Below are 16,417 nucleotides of genomic sequence, written 5' to 3' on the forward strand. Positions count from 1 at the left end.
CCACACAAACTCAGAACGGGACCGCCGAGTGTTGAAGCATGTAACGTTTATAAATCATCTGTCCTTGGTTGCAACACTCATTACCGAGTTCCAAACTGCTTCTGGATGCAACGTCAGCACAAGAACTGAAATGGGTTTCCATGCCCAAGCAGCAGCACACAAGCCTAAGATAACCATGCGCAATGCCAAGCATCGGCTGGAGTGATGAATCACACTTCACCATCTTGCAGTCTGACGGACTAATCTAGGTTCGGGGGATGCCAGGAGAACGCTACCTGCCCCAATGCATATTGCCAACTGTAAAGTTTGATGGAGGAGGAATAACGGTCTGGGGCTGTTTTTCATGGTTCGGGCTAGGCCCCTTAGTTCCAGTGAAGGGAAATCTTAATGCTGCAGCAAACAGTGACATTCTAGACCAGGCATTCCCAAACTGGGTATGGAGGTACGCGCAATGCCGTTGGGGGTACGCCAAATAAAAATGTAAATGTGTTCACATTTTCAAACAGTCCATTTATATTCAATGTGCGGGACAAAATTGAGGCTGATTAAGAAGTTGGACAACACACAGGTCTTTCCATCATTGTATGATTTTTTTGTGTGCAAATGAACAAGCTTCCGGACAATGTCAAATGTGATATAGCGAAGCACCTGAGTGAGTTGGGTGTGCAGTTACGCAGGTACCTTCCCGAAACTGGTGAAACAAACAACTGGATTCGTTATCCCTTTCATTCCCTGCTTCCAGTCCACTTACTGATATATGAACAAGAGAGCCTCATCGAAATTGCAATAAGCGGTTCTGTGAAAAATGTATTTAATCAGAAGCCACTGCCAGATTTATGGATTGGGCTACACTCAGATTATCCTGCCTTGGCAAATCGTGCTGTTAAGACACTGATGCCCTTTGCAACCATGTACCTACAGTATGTGAGAGTGGATTCTCGGCCCTCACTAGCATGAATACTAAATACAGGCACAGACTGTGTGTGGAAAATTATTTAAGTCTGAGACTCTCTCCAATACAACATTGCAGAGTTATGTGCATCCTTTCAAGCACACCCTTCTCATTAACCTGTGGTGAGTTATTCACACTTTAATTTAACAAATAAAGTTTTAAATGTAAGATGGGGAAATAAAGAGCAAAATTATTGATTATTATATTATTTGTGCCCTGGTCCTATAAGAGCTCTTTGTGTAACAACCCGGCTCATGGGAAGTGACAAACTCACACTCATTCTTATGTTCAATAAATGTATCGTATAGTGTGTGTGTGTGCGTGTGTGTGTGTGTGTGTGGCAGGCTTACAATTACAAAAAACTACATTTGAGAGTGCGCTGACCCTGGTGCTAGAGGGGGTACGCAGCTGGAGGTTGAAAGTTTGAAGGGGTACGGGACTATAAAAAAAATGTAGGAACCACTGTTCTAGACGATTCTATGCTTCCAACTTTGTGGCAACAGTTTGTGGAAGGCGCTATCCTGTTTCAGCATGACAATGCCCCCGTGGACAAAGTCCATACGAAAATGGTTTGTCGAGATCGGTGTGGAAGAACTTCACTGGCCTGCACAGAGCCCTGTCCTCAACCCCATCGAACACCTTTGGGATGAATTGGAATGCCGAATGCAAGGCAGGCCTAATCGCCCAACATCAGTGCTTGACCTCACTAATGCTCTTGTGGCTGAATGGAGTCCCCGCAGCGATGTTCCAACATCTAGTGAGTGGAGGCTGTTATAGCAGCAAAGGGGTAACCAACTCCATATTAATACCCAGGATTTTGGAATGAGATGTTCGATAAGCAGGTGTTCACATACTTTTGGTCATGTAGTGTATCAAAACGTTTCGATTTTAAATATTTTCGACATCAGAGCAACCTTGAAGGAATCTTATTTGAGTTAGAGAAAAATAAACTATTGAAACCAAATGATGTTAGCACAAGATGGAGGGAAAGTTGGAGCACAAGTAACGAAATTACACTTAACGAAAATGTATGTTTAATCCAGTATAAACTAAATGTATAGAATTTATTATACACGAGAGAAAACTCAAAGTCTACAGCACAATAGCAGAGTCATGTCTTAAGTGTTAAACTAATAGCTTTCTGGGAATGCTATGAAGTCCAAAATGTTTGGACGGAGCTAGAAAGTTGGCTGTCAGAAGTATTACAATGTAAACTTACTTTTAATCTGTCTGCATATTTCATGACATTGCATATAGTGGTGTAGTGAGATACCCAATGAGCTGGACGATTCATCACTCATCTTGAAAAAAACATGTACTAAAAACTTGGAAATCAATCAATCCGCCATCATGAACACAATGGAAAAATTGAATGATTTATTATTAAAATAGCATCGGAGACCACGAAAAACAAATTGGTACAATTTAAGGCCAAGTGGCAAACAATAATGCACTAAGGATGGGGGTGTGAGCATACGGGTCTGGGCAGAGGAGATGTAGTTGTTGTTTGAGTGCGTCTGTAAGTTGTTGTTTGTATGTATAAGTTTGTATTTGGAGGGGGGGAGAAAAAGAAAGTGTCTTGGGGCGGGGGGGGGGGTGATTTGCCTCCCGTTGCTGTGAAGCTCCTGCTCTCCACAGTAAAACCACACACAGACACTGCAGTCTGGCAGTAAATAACATCTCATCCCAACATGGCCCATTCATTAAAAAAACAATCATGCACACTCACACACACCGGTAAGATTTTGGGTTTCTTGAGTATTATTTTTGTTTCCAAGAGTGTGTGTTTTGTTGTGTGTGTGTGTGTCTTACCGGAGTCATGCGGAGGGGAGCGTGCGTACTGCAGCCCCTCATCACGTGACCCAGCGTCTCAGACACCATGATCCTCAGCTCTCCTGAGTAGCAGTACACCGCATCAATCTTAGGCCACCAGTCCAATGGAGACTGCAGCAAAGGAATGGACAGAGGGTTAAACTCAATCCTCTAAACAAACCTACTGTAGGCTTCATTATAAAACATTTGAAACAGAAACGTAATCCTGTAGAGAGACTTGGATAATACACGGCTTGTAGGTTAAATAGTAATAGTGGGTGTTGAGTCTTATCCCAATCGAAAGTCATTCAGAAAATGACATGGGGCCTTCAGCCCAGTAGGATTTGTTAGGGTGGAGAGATGGGACTTATCCAGTTTGCCTGGAGGGGAGAAAGATGGTGGCTGTAGTCTGCTACTCTGTTACCCACCCACCAACCCAGACAGACAGAGACATGCAGGAACAAAAGCAGCCTCTGACTTCTGCTCACAGACAGGAAGTGCTTTGCGTGAGGGGGGTGAGAGAGAGACCAGTCATACTCTCACTCCCTCACACACACACACAGTCTCCCAGGCACATGGAGAGCTAATAAAAGGGTCTCTGTATGAAATCTTCCCTCAGGCACTTCCTATTGAAACACACAAACACACACACACATAAACCACATGAGTGTCTGCAGCACTTCCTCTCCCTGCATGGCTCATCCAGAGTGAGATGGTAGTCCATCTAATGGCTGGGTAATAGAGCCAGCCCAGTGTATACAGTAGTGACATCATCTACACAAAGTCACCACAGATAAGGTTACCACTGGTCATTCTAGACGTGCACACAGCATTGGTCACTTCATATACTTTGAATAGTGGCACTGGACATTGGCATTTGGTGTGTTGATTGATCCCTTAACCCTATGTTGGGCCATGACAACACACACTTACATTGGTGATGATTCTGTGTAGGGAGTTGACCAGGACGAAGTGGAAGGTGGGAGGGGAGGATGATGCCAGGCAGACCTGAAATGGAGGAGAAAAATAAAGAAAGAGAGAACCCAGAGATCACAGAGTCCTTACTTCAACACACCAGTATGTGGTTAAAAAGTGTGCATCAACAACCATTTCTATGAAATACTATACTTCAAAACTCAGCTCCATCATTCATTGAATCAGACGGCTCATTCATCACAAAACCCACTGACATTGCCAATTACTTTAATGATTTTTCCATTGGCAAGATTAGCAAACTTAGGCATGGCAGCAACGACATTACACATCCAAGTATAACTGATCAAATTATGAAAAACAAGCATTGTAATTTTGAATTCCGTAAAGTGAGTGTGGAAGAAGTGAAAAAACTATTATTGTCTTTCAACAATAAGCCACCGGGGTCTGACAACTTGGATGGAAAATTACTGAGGATAATAACGGACGATATTGGCCCTCCTCTATTTACCATATCTTCAATCTAAGCCTAGAGTGTGCCTGGAGGAAAGCAAAAGTAATTATGTTACCCAAGAATAGTAAAGCCCCCCTTTACTGGCTCAAATAGCCAACCAATCAGCTTGTTACCAACCCTTAGTAAACTTTTGAAAAAAATTGTGTTTGACCAGATACAATGGTATTTTACTGTAAGCACGCTTATAGGGAAGGACATTCAACAAGCACGGCACTTACACAAATGCCTGATGATTGATTGGCTGAGAGAAATTGATGATAAAAAGATTGTGGCAGCTGTTTTGTTAGACCTCAGTGCGGCTTCTAACGTTATCGATCATAGTCTGCTGATGGAAAAACGGATGTGTTACAGCTTTACACCCCCTGCTATATTGTGGATAAAGAGTTACATGTCCCCCCCCCAAAAAAAATGTACACCTTTTTCTCCCCGATTTCATGGTATCCAATTGGTAGTTACAGTCTTGTCTCATCGCTGCAACTCCTGTATGGACTCGGGCGAGACGATGGTCGAGAGCCATGCGTCCTCCGAAAAACGACCCAACCAAGCCACACTGCTTCTGATACAATGCCCGCTTAACCCGGAAGCCAGCCACACCAATGTGTCGGAGAAAACACTGTACACCTGGCAAACGTGTCAGCGTGCATGCGCCCAGCCCGCCACAGGAGTCGCTAGAGCATGATGGGACAAGGACATCTCTGCCGGCCAAACCCTCCCCTAACCCGGACGACACTGGGCCAATTGTGCGCCGCCCCATGGGTCTCCCGGTTGCGACAGACAGGTAACTATTTCCAGGCTCTAACAGAACACAGAGGGTGTTCTGTAATGGAAGCCTCTCCAACATAATCCGGGTAAAATCAGGAATTCCCCTGGGCAGCTGTCTAGGCCCCTTACTTTTTTCAATCTTTACTAATGACATGCCATTGGCCTTGAGTAAAGCTATGTATGCGGAGGACTCAACACTATACACGTCAGTTCTACAGCGAGTGAAATCACTGCTTAACAAAGAGCTGCAGTCAGTTTCAGAACAGGTGGCAAGGAATAAGCTGGTCCTAAATATTTCAAAAACTAAAAGCATTGTAATTTGTGACAAATCATTCACTAAACCTCAACTGAATCTTGTAATGAATAATGTGGACATTGAGGTGACTAAATTGCTTGGAGTAAGCCTGGATTGTAAACTGTCATGGTCATAACATGTTGATACAACAGTAGCTAAGATGGGGAGAAGTCCGTCCATAATAAAGCACTGCGGTCTTTTTAACAACACTATCAACAAGGCAGGTCCTACAGGCTCTCGTTTTGTCGCATCTGGACTATGGTTCAGTCGTGTGGTCAGGTGCCACAAAGAGGAACCTTGGAAAATATTAATTGGCTCAGAACAGGGCAGCACGGCTGGCCCTTAAATGTACACGGAGAGCTAATATTAATCATGTGCATGTCAATCTGTCATGGCTCAAAGTGGAGGAGAGAATGACTTAATCACTATTTGTTTTTGTAAGAAGTGTTGACATGCTGAATGCATTGAGGTGTCTGTTCAAACTACTAGCACACAGCTTGGACACCCATGCATAACTCACAAGACATGTCACCAAAGGTCTCTTCACAGTCCCCAAGCCAAGAACAGACTATGGGAGACTACAGGGAACTCTATTTCACATCAGGTAAATGATGCAAGCAGATAAAAATACACCGTATTGAACAGCAGGGATTGTGAAGAAACACACACAGGCACACATGATAAGACATGCACATACAGATGGATGTGGTATTGTAAATATGTGATAGTGGAGTAGCGGCCTGAGGGAACACACTAAATGCATTGGGTAAGTGTTATGTAATGTCATGTAATATTTTAAACTGTATATATAACTGACTTAATGTTGCTGGACCCCAGGAAGAGTAGCTGCAGGGATCCTTAATAAATACAAATAAAAACCTTAAAATGCTGGTTGTTGTGGGGATTGATGCGGAAACAAGAGACAAAGCAGTCGATCATGAGGTCCACGTCTGCGTTCTGGCTTCCCGCCCCTCTGGAGAAAGGCTTGGCTGGGTTGAAGAGCAGGGCCTGACAGGAGAAGGGAGAAACAAAGTCCATAGCATCAGCTGTGACTGGTTACCACTGGTGACTAATACTGGATACTATGTTTATAATACCTTCCCATACCACTGATGATCAGAGGCTGAGATCAGAGGCTCAGATCTGTGGCTGATGCTCACCTTAAGGTCCACTACGATGGACTGCACCAGGAGGAAGATGACAGAGTGGTCCTCCCAGTTGATGTAGGTGGAGGCCTTGCAGAGTTTGACACAGGCGATGGCAGCACTCTCAGTCAGCTGTTTACTGCCCCCGTGGCCGGCCAGGGCCTTCCTCAGGTTCTCCAGGAACAGTTTCTGTTAGGGACAGAGAAGAGTACTGTATGAGAGAAGAGTAGTGTACTGTAAGACATGGCTGATTAGAACCCTAGTGTGTGTGCACTGCCCCGTGGGTGGGTTGTGTCTGACCTTATTGACCTTGGTGTCCTCTACAGTCTCTCTGGAGATGTCCTGTGTGATGTCGGGACAGAGGATGAGGAGGATGATCTGCAGTGGCCACACGGCTGCCTTCCTCTTGGCACTCTCAGCAAAACTGTCCACCAGGTCAAACAGCTTCTCTGCACAGTCTGGGAGAGACCGGGTCAGGAAACAACACAGTCAGGGAGAGACACAACCAAGCAACAACACACAGGTCTGGGAGACACACAACCAAGCAACAACACAGTCAATAACACACAGTCTGGGAGAGACATAACCAAGCAACAACACAGTCAATAACACAGTCTGGGAGAGACACAACCAAGCAACAACACAGTCAATAACACACAGTCTGGGAGAGACACAACCAAGCAACAACACAGTCAATAACACAGTCTGGGAGAGACACAACCAAGCAACAACAGTCAATAACACGGACATACAGTACCAGTCAAAAGTTTGGACACCTACTCATTCCAGGGTTTTTCTTTATTTTTACTATTTTCTACATTGTAGAATAATAGTAAAGGCATCAAAACTATGAAATAACACATATGGAATCATGTAGTAACCAAAAAGTGTTAAATCAAAATAGATTTTATATTTGAGATTCTTCAAAGTAGCCACCCTTTGCTTTGATGACAGCTTTGCACACTCTTGGCATTCTCTCAACCAGCTTCATGCGTTTGAGCCAATCAGTTGTGCTGTGACAAGGTAGGGGTGGTATACAGAAGATAGCCCTATTTGGTAAAATACCAAATCCATATTATGGAAAAAACCATCACGCGCTATGATGAAACTGGCTCTCATGAGGACCGCAACAGGAAGACCCAGAGTTACCTCTGCTGCAGAGGATAAGTTCATTAGAGTTACCAGCCTCAGAAATTGCAGCCAAAAAAGAAATGCTTCACAGAGTTCAAGTAACAGACATCTCAAATCAACTGTTTAGAGACAGCGTCAATCAGGCCTTCATGGTCAAATTTCTGCAAAGGAACCACTACTAAAGGACACCAATAAGAAGAAGACTAGCTTGGGCCAAGAAACACCACAATGGACATTAGACTGGTGGAAATCTGTCCTTTGGTCTGATGAGTCCAAATTTTAGATTTTTGGTTCCAACCGCCGTGTCTTTTTGAGACGCAGAGTAGGTGAATGGATGATCTCCGCATGTGTGGTTCCCACCGTGAAGCATGGAGGAGGTGTGATGGTGTGGGGGTGCTTTGCTGGTGAAACTGTTGTGATTTATTTAGAATTCAAGGCACACTTAACCAGCATGGCTACCACAGCATTCTGCAGCAATGCGCCATCCAATCTGGTTTGCGCTTAGTGGGACTATAATTTGTTTTTCAACAGGACAATGACACAGCCTGGAGGTGTGTTATTTGACCAAGAAGGAGAGTGATGGAGTGCTGAATCAGATGACCTGGCCTCCACAATCACCCGAACTCAACCCATTTGAGATGGTTTGGGTTGAGTTGGACAGCAGAGTGAAGAAAAAGCAGCCAACAAGTGCTCAGCATATGTGGGAACTCCTTCAAGACTGTTGGAAAAGCATCCCAGGTGAAGCTGGTTGAGAGAATACCAAGAGTGTGCAAAGCGGTCAAAATATATTTAGATTTGTTTAACACTTTTTTAGTTATTTCATAGTTTATGTCTTCACTATTATTCTACAATGTAGAAAATAGTAAAAAAAAGAAGAAAGAAAAACCCTTGAATAAGTAGGTGTCCAAACTTTTGACTGGTACTGTATGATTCATCACTAAGTGTAACATTAGAACTGCAACTGCATTCTCACCAGCCATGTCTGTCTGTGGCCTCTGGTACAGCATGGTGAACTCATCAGGGTAGTTCTCCACCCAGTTCCAGAAGGCCTGAGGGGGGAGAAAAGGGGGTCACACCACCTGCCTGGGAAGCACTGTACCCATCTTCTACTCACAAAGAAGACTATCAACAACACACCAACTTGCAACAATATTTCCAATATACACCAACAATATTTTCCAGACACTGCACTAGAGCAGGAGGAGCAGGGCAACAGAAAGTCAACAGACACTGCACTAGAGCAGGAGGAGCAGGGCAACAGAAAGTCAACAGACACTGCACTAGAGCAGGAGGAGCAGGGCAACAGAAAGTCAACAGACACTGCACTAGAGCAGGAGGAGCAGGGCAACAGAAAGTCAACAGACACTGCACTAGAGCAGGAGGAGCAGGGCAACAGAAAGTCAACAGACACTGCACTAGAGCAGGAGGAGCAGGGCAACAGAAAGTCAACAGACACTGCACTAGAGCAGGAGGAGCAGGGCAACAGAAAGTCAACAGACACTGCACTAGAGCAGGAGGAGCAGGGCAACAGAAAGTCAACAGACACTGCACTAGAGCAGGAGGAGCAGGGCAACAGAAAGTCAACAGACACTGCACTAGAGCAGGAGGAGCAGGGCAACAGAAAGTCAACAGACACTGCACTAGAGCAGGAGGAGCAGGGCAACAGAAAGTCAACAGACACTGCACTAGAGCAGGAGGAGCAGGGCAACAGAATGTCAACAGACACTGCACTAGAGCAGGAGGAGCAGGGCAACAGGAGATGAGGACCAGAGACCACTAGGTGGAGAAAGTGAGTCTGTAGATAGATGCGTGAGAGAAACAGAGCGAGAGAGACAGAGTGGCAGACAGAGAGAGATACTCACCTTCTCTAAGCTGTTGATGACACTTAGCTGGGCAGGCTTCTTGAGGGCTTTGAATTTAAACACTGTCTCTGCAGGAGATGACAACCAATTGTGAGTCCACACTGAACCTCAACAACGGTGCACAACTCAAAAGAAACAGAACATCTTCGGCTCTATCAAACGGATAACTTCAAAATGGGATGACTGTAGTCCAAAATAAAGCAATGAGACTGATAAGAATATGGAAATACCTTGTAGCAGTTTCTTTAGCTTGGCACAGTCCACATTAATGTACTGGATGAGCTCGATGTCATGGACATCCACTGTGTCCTCCGAACACACGGTGAGCTCCTGCAACCTGAGGGGAAACACCGCAGAGATGGATATTTAATAAAGATGGTTATTTTAATCTCCTCGAATATTCATATTCAATAGAATCACATCATCACAAAATTGTAGAGAAGAAGCAGTAGAGCATCATAATAGATACAGTAATCAAATGGTAAGCCTAGGTCTCATTTGACTACCGGTAATAACGTGACATCAAATAGGCTAGTCTGGATGAATGGGAAATGCTTTCAAGGTAAAAGCTGAGGACAAAAAGAGAGAGAGAGAGAGAGAGAGAGGCAACACTGGGGAGTGGCTGAGGTCAACTCTCTCTCCCTGTTTTAACATCACATAACCAACTCCTCAGTCCTCATGATTTAATAACCAGCCACTTCATCAGTCTGGGCCTGCCAGTCACGGACCAATAAGACCACAACACAGCTCGGTTAACAAGTGCAGACTGCAACTCACAGACGAGTGGAGCAGCACTCTTCTGCCTCAGAACCAACTAGTACACCAGTGCAACGAGAAGGAAGACAAAATATGTGCTTTCTGAGCCTCAACAAATAATTAATATACCCGAGTGGTTAATATTTACAGATGTTTTCTCCCCACTCCAAACCACTCAGCTCTGACACACACAGGTCAACACACAGGTGCGCGCGCACACACACACACACACACACACACACACACACACATGTGAGTATGCCTCCATGTCTTGTGCAGGTCCAGGTCCTTATGGGGGTTGGTTTCACAGTGGAACATTACTCCACGAGACACAGACAAAGAGACTCTTTATGAAGGCTGCTGACAGACTCCCTTTCTCCCTCGATTTATTTCTCCATCTATCGGAGGTAGATGATAACTCCAGCTTATTTTTTCCTCCTTGCTCTCACTGAAGCCCACAGGCCTGAACTGGTGTACACTTAAAGGTAACCCTTCCTCTACGTACAGCCTGAGGTCTACTACTGTGGCCTGTCGCTTCTCAGAGCAGTTTGGGCTGAGGGTTAGAGTTATGGGTGTTTATGATTAATGTCACCTGGTGGAGATGCGGCTGAACACGGCATTGAAGTTGTTGCAGCTGAGGGAGAAGAGGACCCCGGAGGCGGAGCTACGGAGCTCGGCGGCATGCTGGTGGCCCTCGCGGTACGTGTGGATGAAATGACAGATCTCTGGCAGCAGCTGTTTCACCAGCATGGTCTCATCCAGACGCATACAGTCCTTCGGTTGCTGAGGGATGGAGGGAAGGAAGGAGAGACCAGGAAGGGAGGGATTAGAGGAAAGGTTAGAGGTCAAACATGAGAAAACCTTTGTCCTCACTGCCCGATTAGCCCAGAGAGGAGAGAATAGACCAGAATAAAACCCTGCCACACAGAGAGAACGGTCAGTCAGGTTCCAGTCACAAGGCGTGCATCCCTGAAGTCACACATTCCCTCTCATACATGAAGATATAAAACATACTAGGTCTAAAACATCCTTACCAATAGGTAAGATATCACAAATCGGTAGGCTACAACTTCGCATCACATATTTTAGATACAGTGCATTCTGATGTCTCTCACAGCCATGAAACAATGCTGTAAATCTAGCTGAGATAATGGCTCTGGACAGAGCTATCCAGACTAATGATTCTACCTGCTGGATTTGGACCTGCTGCACAGCAGGCCTGGGACCTGTAATTACCCCAGCACACAGTGGAGGGACTGGGGACAGAGAGCTCTACTGCAGGCCTGGGACATGTCATTACACCAGCACACTGTTGGGGGAGTTGGGAAAGAGAGGGCTCTACTTGGGGACAGTGGTGGATCATTAAGTGAAATATTTCATTGAAAAGAGAAGGATCTTCTGATTACTAGTACGGGTGTAATATGTCCATTTGAAATGAACTTGCAGGGACATGGGCTACTGAAAGAAAACATCAACGAGGCAAAAATAGTTAGAAAAATGCATTCAGATTTCAAGAAAAAGGATGACTTGAAGAACCTAACAGCTGTCCTCCATCCGCAAGCTCATAGTAAAAAAATGAATACAAATGTCCATAAACTCGGGGCAATCCCATTGGAGGCTCAGAATGCAAAGTCAAGATGAGCAAGCACCTGGAAAAGCAATCTTCAGTGAGCACATCTTTACTAAGAAGAGGAGAGAAGGGAAAGGAGCCAGGGGACAACTGGCTACTAACAGAGTTCCCCAAGACTGAAAGAAAGAGACAGGACTCAAACACACAGTTCATGTGTGGGGAGGGGAAAGGGCTCAGATCCAGTCCAGAGCAAAGACCACTGTCCCCACTGAGACAAAACATCTCGACCACAGACAGCCCACCACATTCTATTGTGTTATGCTGATATGTAATGGAGATCTGCTGATAAAAACCAGAACGCTGCATTAGGAGAGCATGCAGGGAGACAAGGAAACAAACCAGGAAAAAAACAGAGGGATGAAAGGAGAACGAAGGAGAGTGAGTGAGGAAGAGAGCCGGAGATATAAAAGCCACATGCATCCATCATTTCCGTTTTTGATGGGGAATGATCCTTACCCCAGCAAGGCACTTCTCCAGTGTGTCCAGGATGATGAGCTGAGAGAGATACAGGTTCTTCTCCGCAGCCTCCCCAAATATTCGCTAGGAGAGAAAGAGGAGAAGGAGACATGGTTGAGACGTCTCCAACATTTTACCTGGCTCCATAGGCTTCAACTGACATCGTTTGCACATACAGCACACACACACACTCACCATGTTGTTCACATTCTTCAGTATGTTTGTGAGGCCACTGATGACCAGTGAGAACTTGTACTTGGAGATGTGTATCAGACAGTCCTTGTTGTGCTCTGTGCTGACTTTGGTGTGAGTGTTCTGTTGGCCCACTTTGACTGGAAGCTGTAGAGGGGAAAAAGTGACAGAGTAAGGATGTTGGGTGTTGTTACATGAATCTAAGTTGGTAACTTTTCTTCGTGTCCAATACAAATAACCCTAACATACTGTCAAGAGCATTGAGTACAGGAATAGCCTTCTGTATACATTTCCTGTCAATAAGTCCATCACTATGTTTTCAAGGATATAGCCTATTCTAGGTCTGCATGACTGAATAACAATACATTTGGTTAGCAGCGCTCCTTGAGCAGTGATCTCAGTCTCTTTCTCTAGAGACCAACATGTCTGCCTCTAGTGAAGCCTCCTCTGCATCCTGAGCAGGGGATGTACTGTATAGTAGACTACACTACATTCAGTGGATGTGTCTGAGAGAGCCTGGCTGGCTGGGCTCTCCTCTGCCTCCGACTCCAGCTCAGACAGGATGACAGTGCATCAGCTGGTCTGAGGCCCCAGGCTGACCCAGCCTTGCCTAGGCTCCGCTCCATCTAGCCTAATAACAGCAAATCACAGCTCCATGTGACACCCAAACACCATTAAATAACACAAACACTCAAAGCAACCCGACTCTCCCACTTCTTGGAAGAATTTTCCCATTTGGTGAGGGACAGCAGTACAGAGGCATGGGCTATTATAGAGCTAGCAGGACAAGACGCTCCCCTCCCTCATCAGACCGGACAGCAGAAGAGACTTATGGGATAGAGGAGTGGAGCACTGGGGAAGCCTGGAGGGTGGCCCCTCCCTGAGCATATAGACCTACACACACAGGGGGTGGATGTGCTGAGCTGGGCTCACAGACACGCGCTATGGACTATACTCCATGCATTACGCTCAGTCTCTACCTTTCGGGCTACAGTTGCACGACCACACACACAAGTTTACAAGTAGGACTACTAATACAAACAAATGTACTTAGTCTGCAAAGTGCAGAGGAAGTCCAACTTGACAGTTTTGTATAGCCTATGGCTTCTTATAAGTAAGCTAAACAAATAAAGGTTTGGAGATCTTTGAGGTTGACACACTCCCAGTCCCAACCATCCGACAGGTCCTGAAGAGGTTCCTCCCCCTACAGCAGGAGGATGACCTAACACCCTGAACCCCAGTACAGGCCAGGGAAGGGCCGCTCCTCTCCTGGATTAGAGACATGCGTATGTGTGAGGGGACGGAAATGAGAGTCCTGAGACTTGAGCATCTTCCCTGCAAACACACACAGAGAAACCCGCATGCAGAGACGCTGGTTGACATCCATATACAGGCCAGGCAAACAGACACAGGGCCACTTTTTTCACTGGCACGGTCTTCAATTCCTCTAAGGTCAATCCCTTTCCTTAGGAGTGCTTTGGCACTAGCCAACAGGGAACTGCACATAAAGAGGGGAGAGAGGAGTACACTTCTCTTGTTGACGTACTGCCAGAAGACACACAAACGCCTAAGTAATGAAGTTTTTGCTGAGTGCCAACATAGAAACAATATTTAGGCGAGCACAGAAAACAAACTGGAGGTTGGGATTGTTGTGAATCATGGAGATATTTATGAGCTAACATCCAAGATTCCATCTAAAAGAAGCATGGCTCCTCTTCACGTGGATGAGCTTCTCTCTCTAGGTCAGGGCTTGTAAGCAGCATCAGGTATCAACGTCACATTTTCAATGAAAAGGTCAAAGATTTCCTCCTCTTTTCCTTAGAAGCTTTGGTTTCACAAGCACAATACATTCAATCACTAGTTTAGGACAATGTTAGAATAAATGATAGGGTTTAATGTTGTTTACACAAATGGGGGAAATAAATGGAATCCTATTCAAACACACTACATTATCCTTGGATGTGGCGCGACGGACGTAGCCCACCTTTCGTTGGATTTTGAAAAGCATATTCTGAATGAACTCTAGTGAGGGTTAGATTATTTGTGGGGTAATAATCTCTAATGCTCTGCTTTGACCTCAATGGGTCAAGCTCGAGGAAAGGTGATATAGCCGAACCTATAATATCACAGAGGTTGAGCTGCTAATCTCAAAGCCGATTCTGACTAAAAGCAGTCCCAATCCCACCAGAACCCAACATACACAATCCTTTTTAATGAGTACAAAGCACTATCAATAGGCTTAACAGTCAAAAGTGGATTTAAAATTAGGCCTAATCTCCATGAAAACTTCATCAAAGTGCAATGAGCCACACCCAGCCACTTCCAAGCCAGAACAGTTAGCTAACGGATAAGGGGGCACAACTTCAACTGAATATCTGCTACAAGGGACAGGTAGGCCTATCGGCCTGGAATAGTCTGAACCCTTGAAGATGGAGAAAGGTTACTGGGGAGCCGGGACATTCGACTATTAATCCCTATGCTACCACTGAAACTTTCAAAACTATAATAGCGGATCTCAGAAACTAAGTGTTGTGATACAGTCTCAGTAACCTAGACATCTGGACTGTTGCATACGGTCTAGCCTCCTCATGTCATGTACTGTATGAATACTTCACTGATGTGGTTACCAACACCTTAGATGGAACTGATAAGATGAACCGGGTCCCGCCCCGCCCCCTCTCCAAATACTACTGCTGCACCATCGAGAGATCGTCCTGACCGGTTGCATCAGAGCCTGGTACGGGAATTGCTCCGTCCACAACCGCAAGGCCCTCCAGGTGGTGGTGAATACAGCCCAGTACATCACTGAGACCACGCTCCCACCCATCTAGGATATCTACTCAAAACAGTGCATGAAGAAGGCACACAGCAACAAGGACCCACACACGAGCTGCTCTCTCTCTTACGGTCGGGCAGGCGGTATCGGAGCATGGTCTGATACAGTTTCAAATCTACAAGTCATAAGACTAATGAACACATGAACCACCTGCTCTGATTCTCCTCACCTCAGCAAACATGCATGCATGCAGTCACTCACACACACACCGAATCTACAAAACATTAAGAAAACCATCACCTCTTTTGCCCTCAGAACAGCCTCAATTAGTCGGGGCTGGACTTGACAAGGCATTCCACAGGGATACTATTTGCACCCAGGGGGGGGACACAGGACCGAGTTTGGTAAACATTTTGCTAAATGACTAAAATGTAAATGTAAGTAGGGCCTAACCCAGGGCTCTCCAACCCTGTTCCTGGAGAGCTACTTTCCTGTAGGTTTTCACTCCAACTCTGTTCCTGGAGAGATTCTAATAATTAGCTGGTTGATAAGCTGAGGTTGGAGCAAAAACCTACATGAGAGTAGCTCTCCAGGAATAGGGTTGGTGAGCCCTGGCCTAACCACCTACCCAAAACAAGCCACAGTAGTCTAAACATCCACAATTACTAATCTCTCATCTCCACTGAGCTATTGGGTAAAAATGTTTAAAAAAAAAAAAAAAAATGGGCTTGCTTTAGACTTAAGAGATATTTGATAGAAAATACATGTGTTAACAAATCATGTTAACAGTGAATGGCAATATGCCCACAAGTCATCTTTCCTCTTGCAACAATGAACAGACCCAAAAATTATTGTTTTCCGGTAATTTGATAGGATTCATTAGCCTTTATTTATTTTTACATATAAAACCTGGCATTTCCCATTCCATAGGTTGATCATGTAGGCATTACATCTAGGCCTATACTGCAACATACTACAAACTTTACCGATCATAATCATACAGACTGGGCCTATAAATTTGATGACATCAATTGTATGAAAAAAGCAACACATGCAAGGGAGACACAATGAAATCACTGCTTGCATATAAGTAAGCAATCAAGTTCAATCAATCAAGTTTATTTTATATAGCCCTTCGTACCACAGCTAATATCTCGAAGTGCTGTACAGAAACCCAGCCTAAAACCCCAAACAGCAAGCA

At 45.1% G+C, this 16,417-nt stretch overlaps 1 protein-coding gene across 2 annotated transcripts in view; it reads right to left on the reverse strand.

The window, feature by feature from the left end:
- Positions 1–16,417, reverse strand: part of LOC139535701 (neurofibromin-like) — a 68,818-nt gene that overhangs the window by 48,864 nt on the left and 3,537 nt on the right. For both annotated transcript variants that reach the window (XM_071335408.1, XM_071335413.1), the window contains exons 2-12: positions 12,444–12,587; positions 12,249–12,332; positions 10,755–10,945; positions 9,637–9,743; positions 9,407–9,474; positions 8,518–8,593; positions 6,714–6,871; positions 6,429–6,602; positions 6,148–6,276; positions 3,698–3,772; positions 2,765–2,896 (exon numbers count right to left, since the gene is read on the reverse strand). In XM_071335408.1, coding sequence (XP_071191509.1) covers positions 2,765–2,896; positions 3,698–3,772; positions 6,148–6,276; positions 6,429–6,602; positions 6,714–6,871; positions 8,518–8,593; positions 9,407–9,474; positions 9,637–9,743; positions 10,755–10,945; positions 12,249–12,332; positions 12,444–12,587 — 1,338 coding nt within the window. The remainder of the gene's footprint in view (positions 1–2,764; positions 2,897–3,697; positions 3,773–6,147; positions 6,277–6,428; positions 6,603–6,713; positions 6,872–8,517; positions 8,594–9,406; positions 9,475–9,636; positions 9,744–10,754; positions 10,946–12,248; positions 12,333–12,443; positions 12,588–16,417) is intronic.

The sequence above is a fragment of the Salvelinus alpinus genome, chromosome 1 (assembly GCF_045679555.1).
Source record: "Salvelinus alpinus chromosome 1, SLU_Salpinus.1, whole genome shotgun sequence".
NCBI lineage: Eukaryota > Metazoa > Chordata > Actinopteri > Salmoniformes > Salmonidae > Salvelinus > Salvelinus alpinus.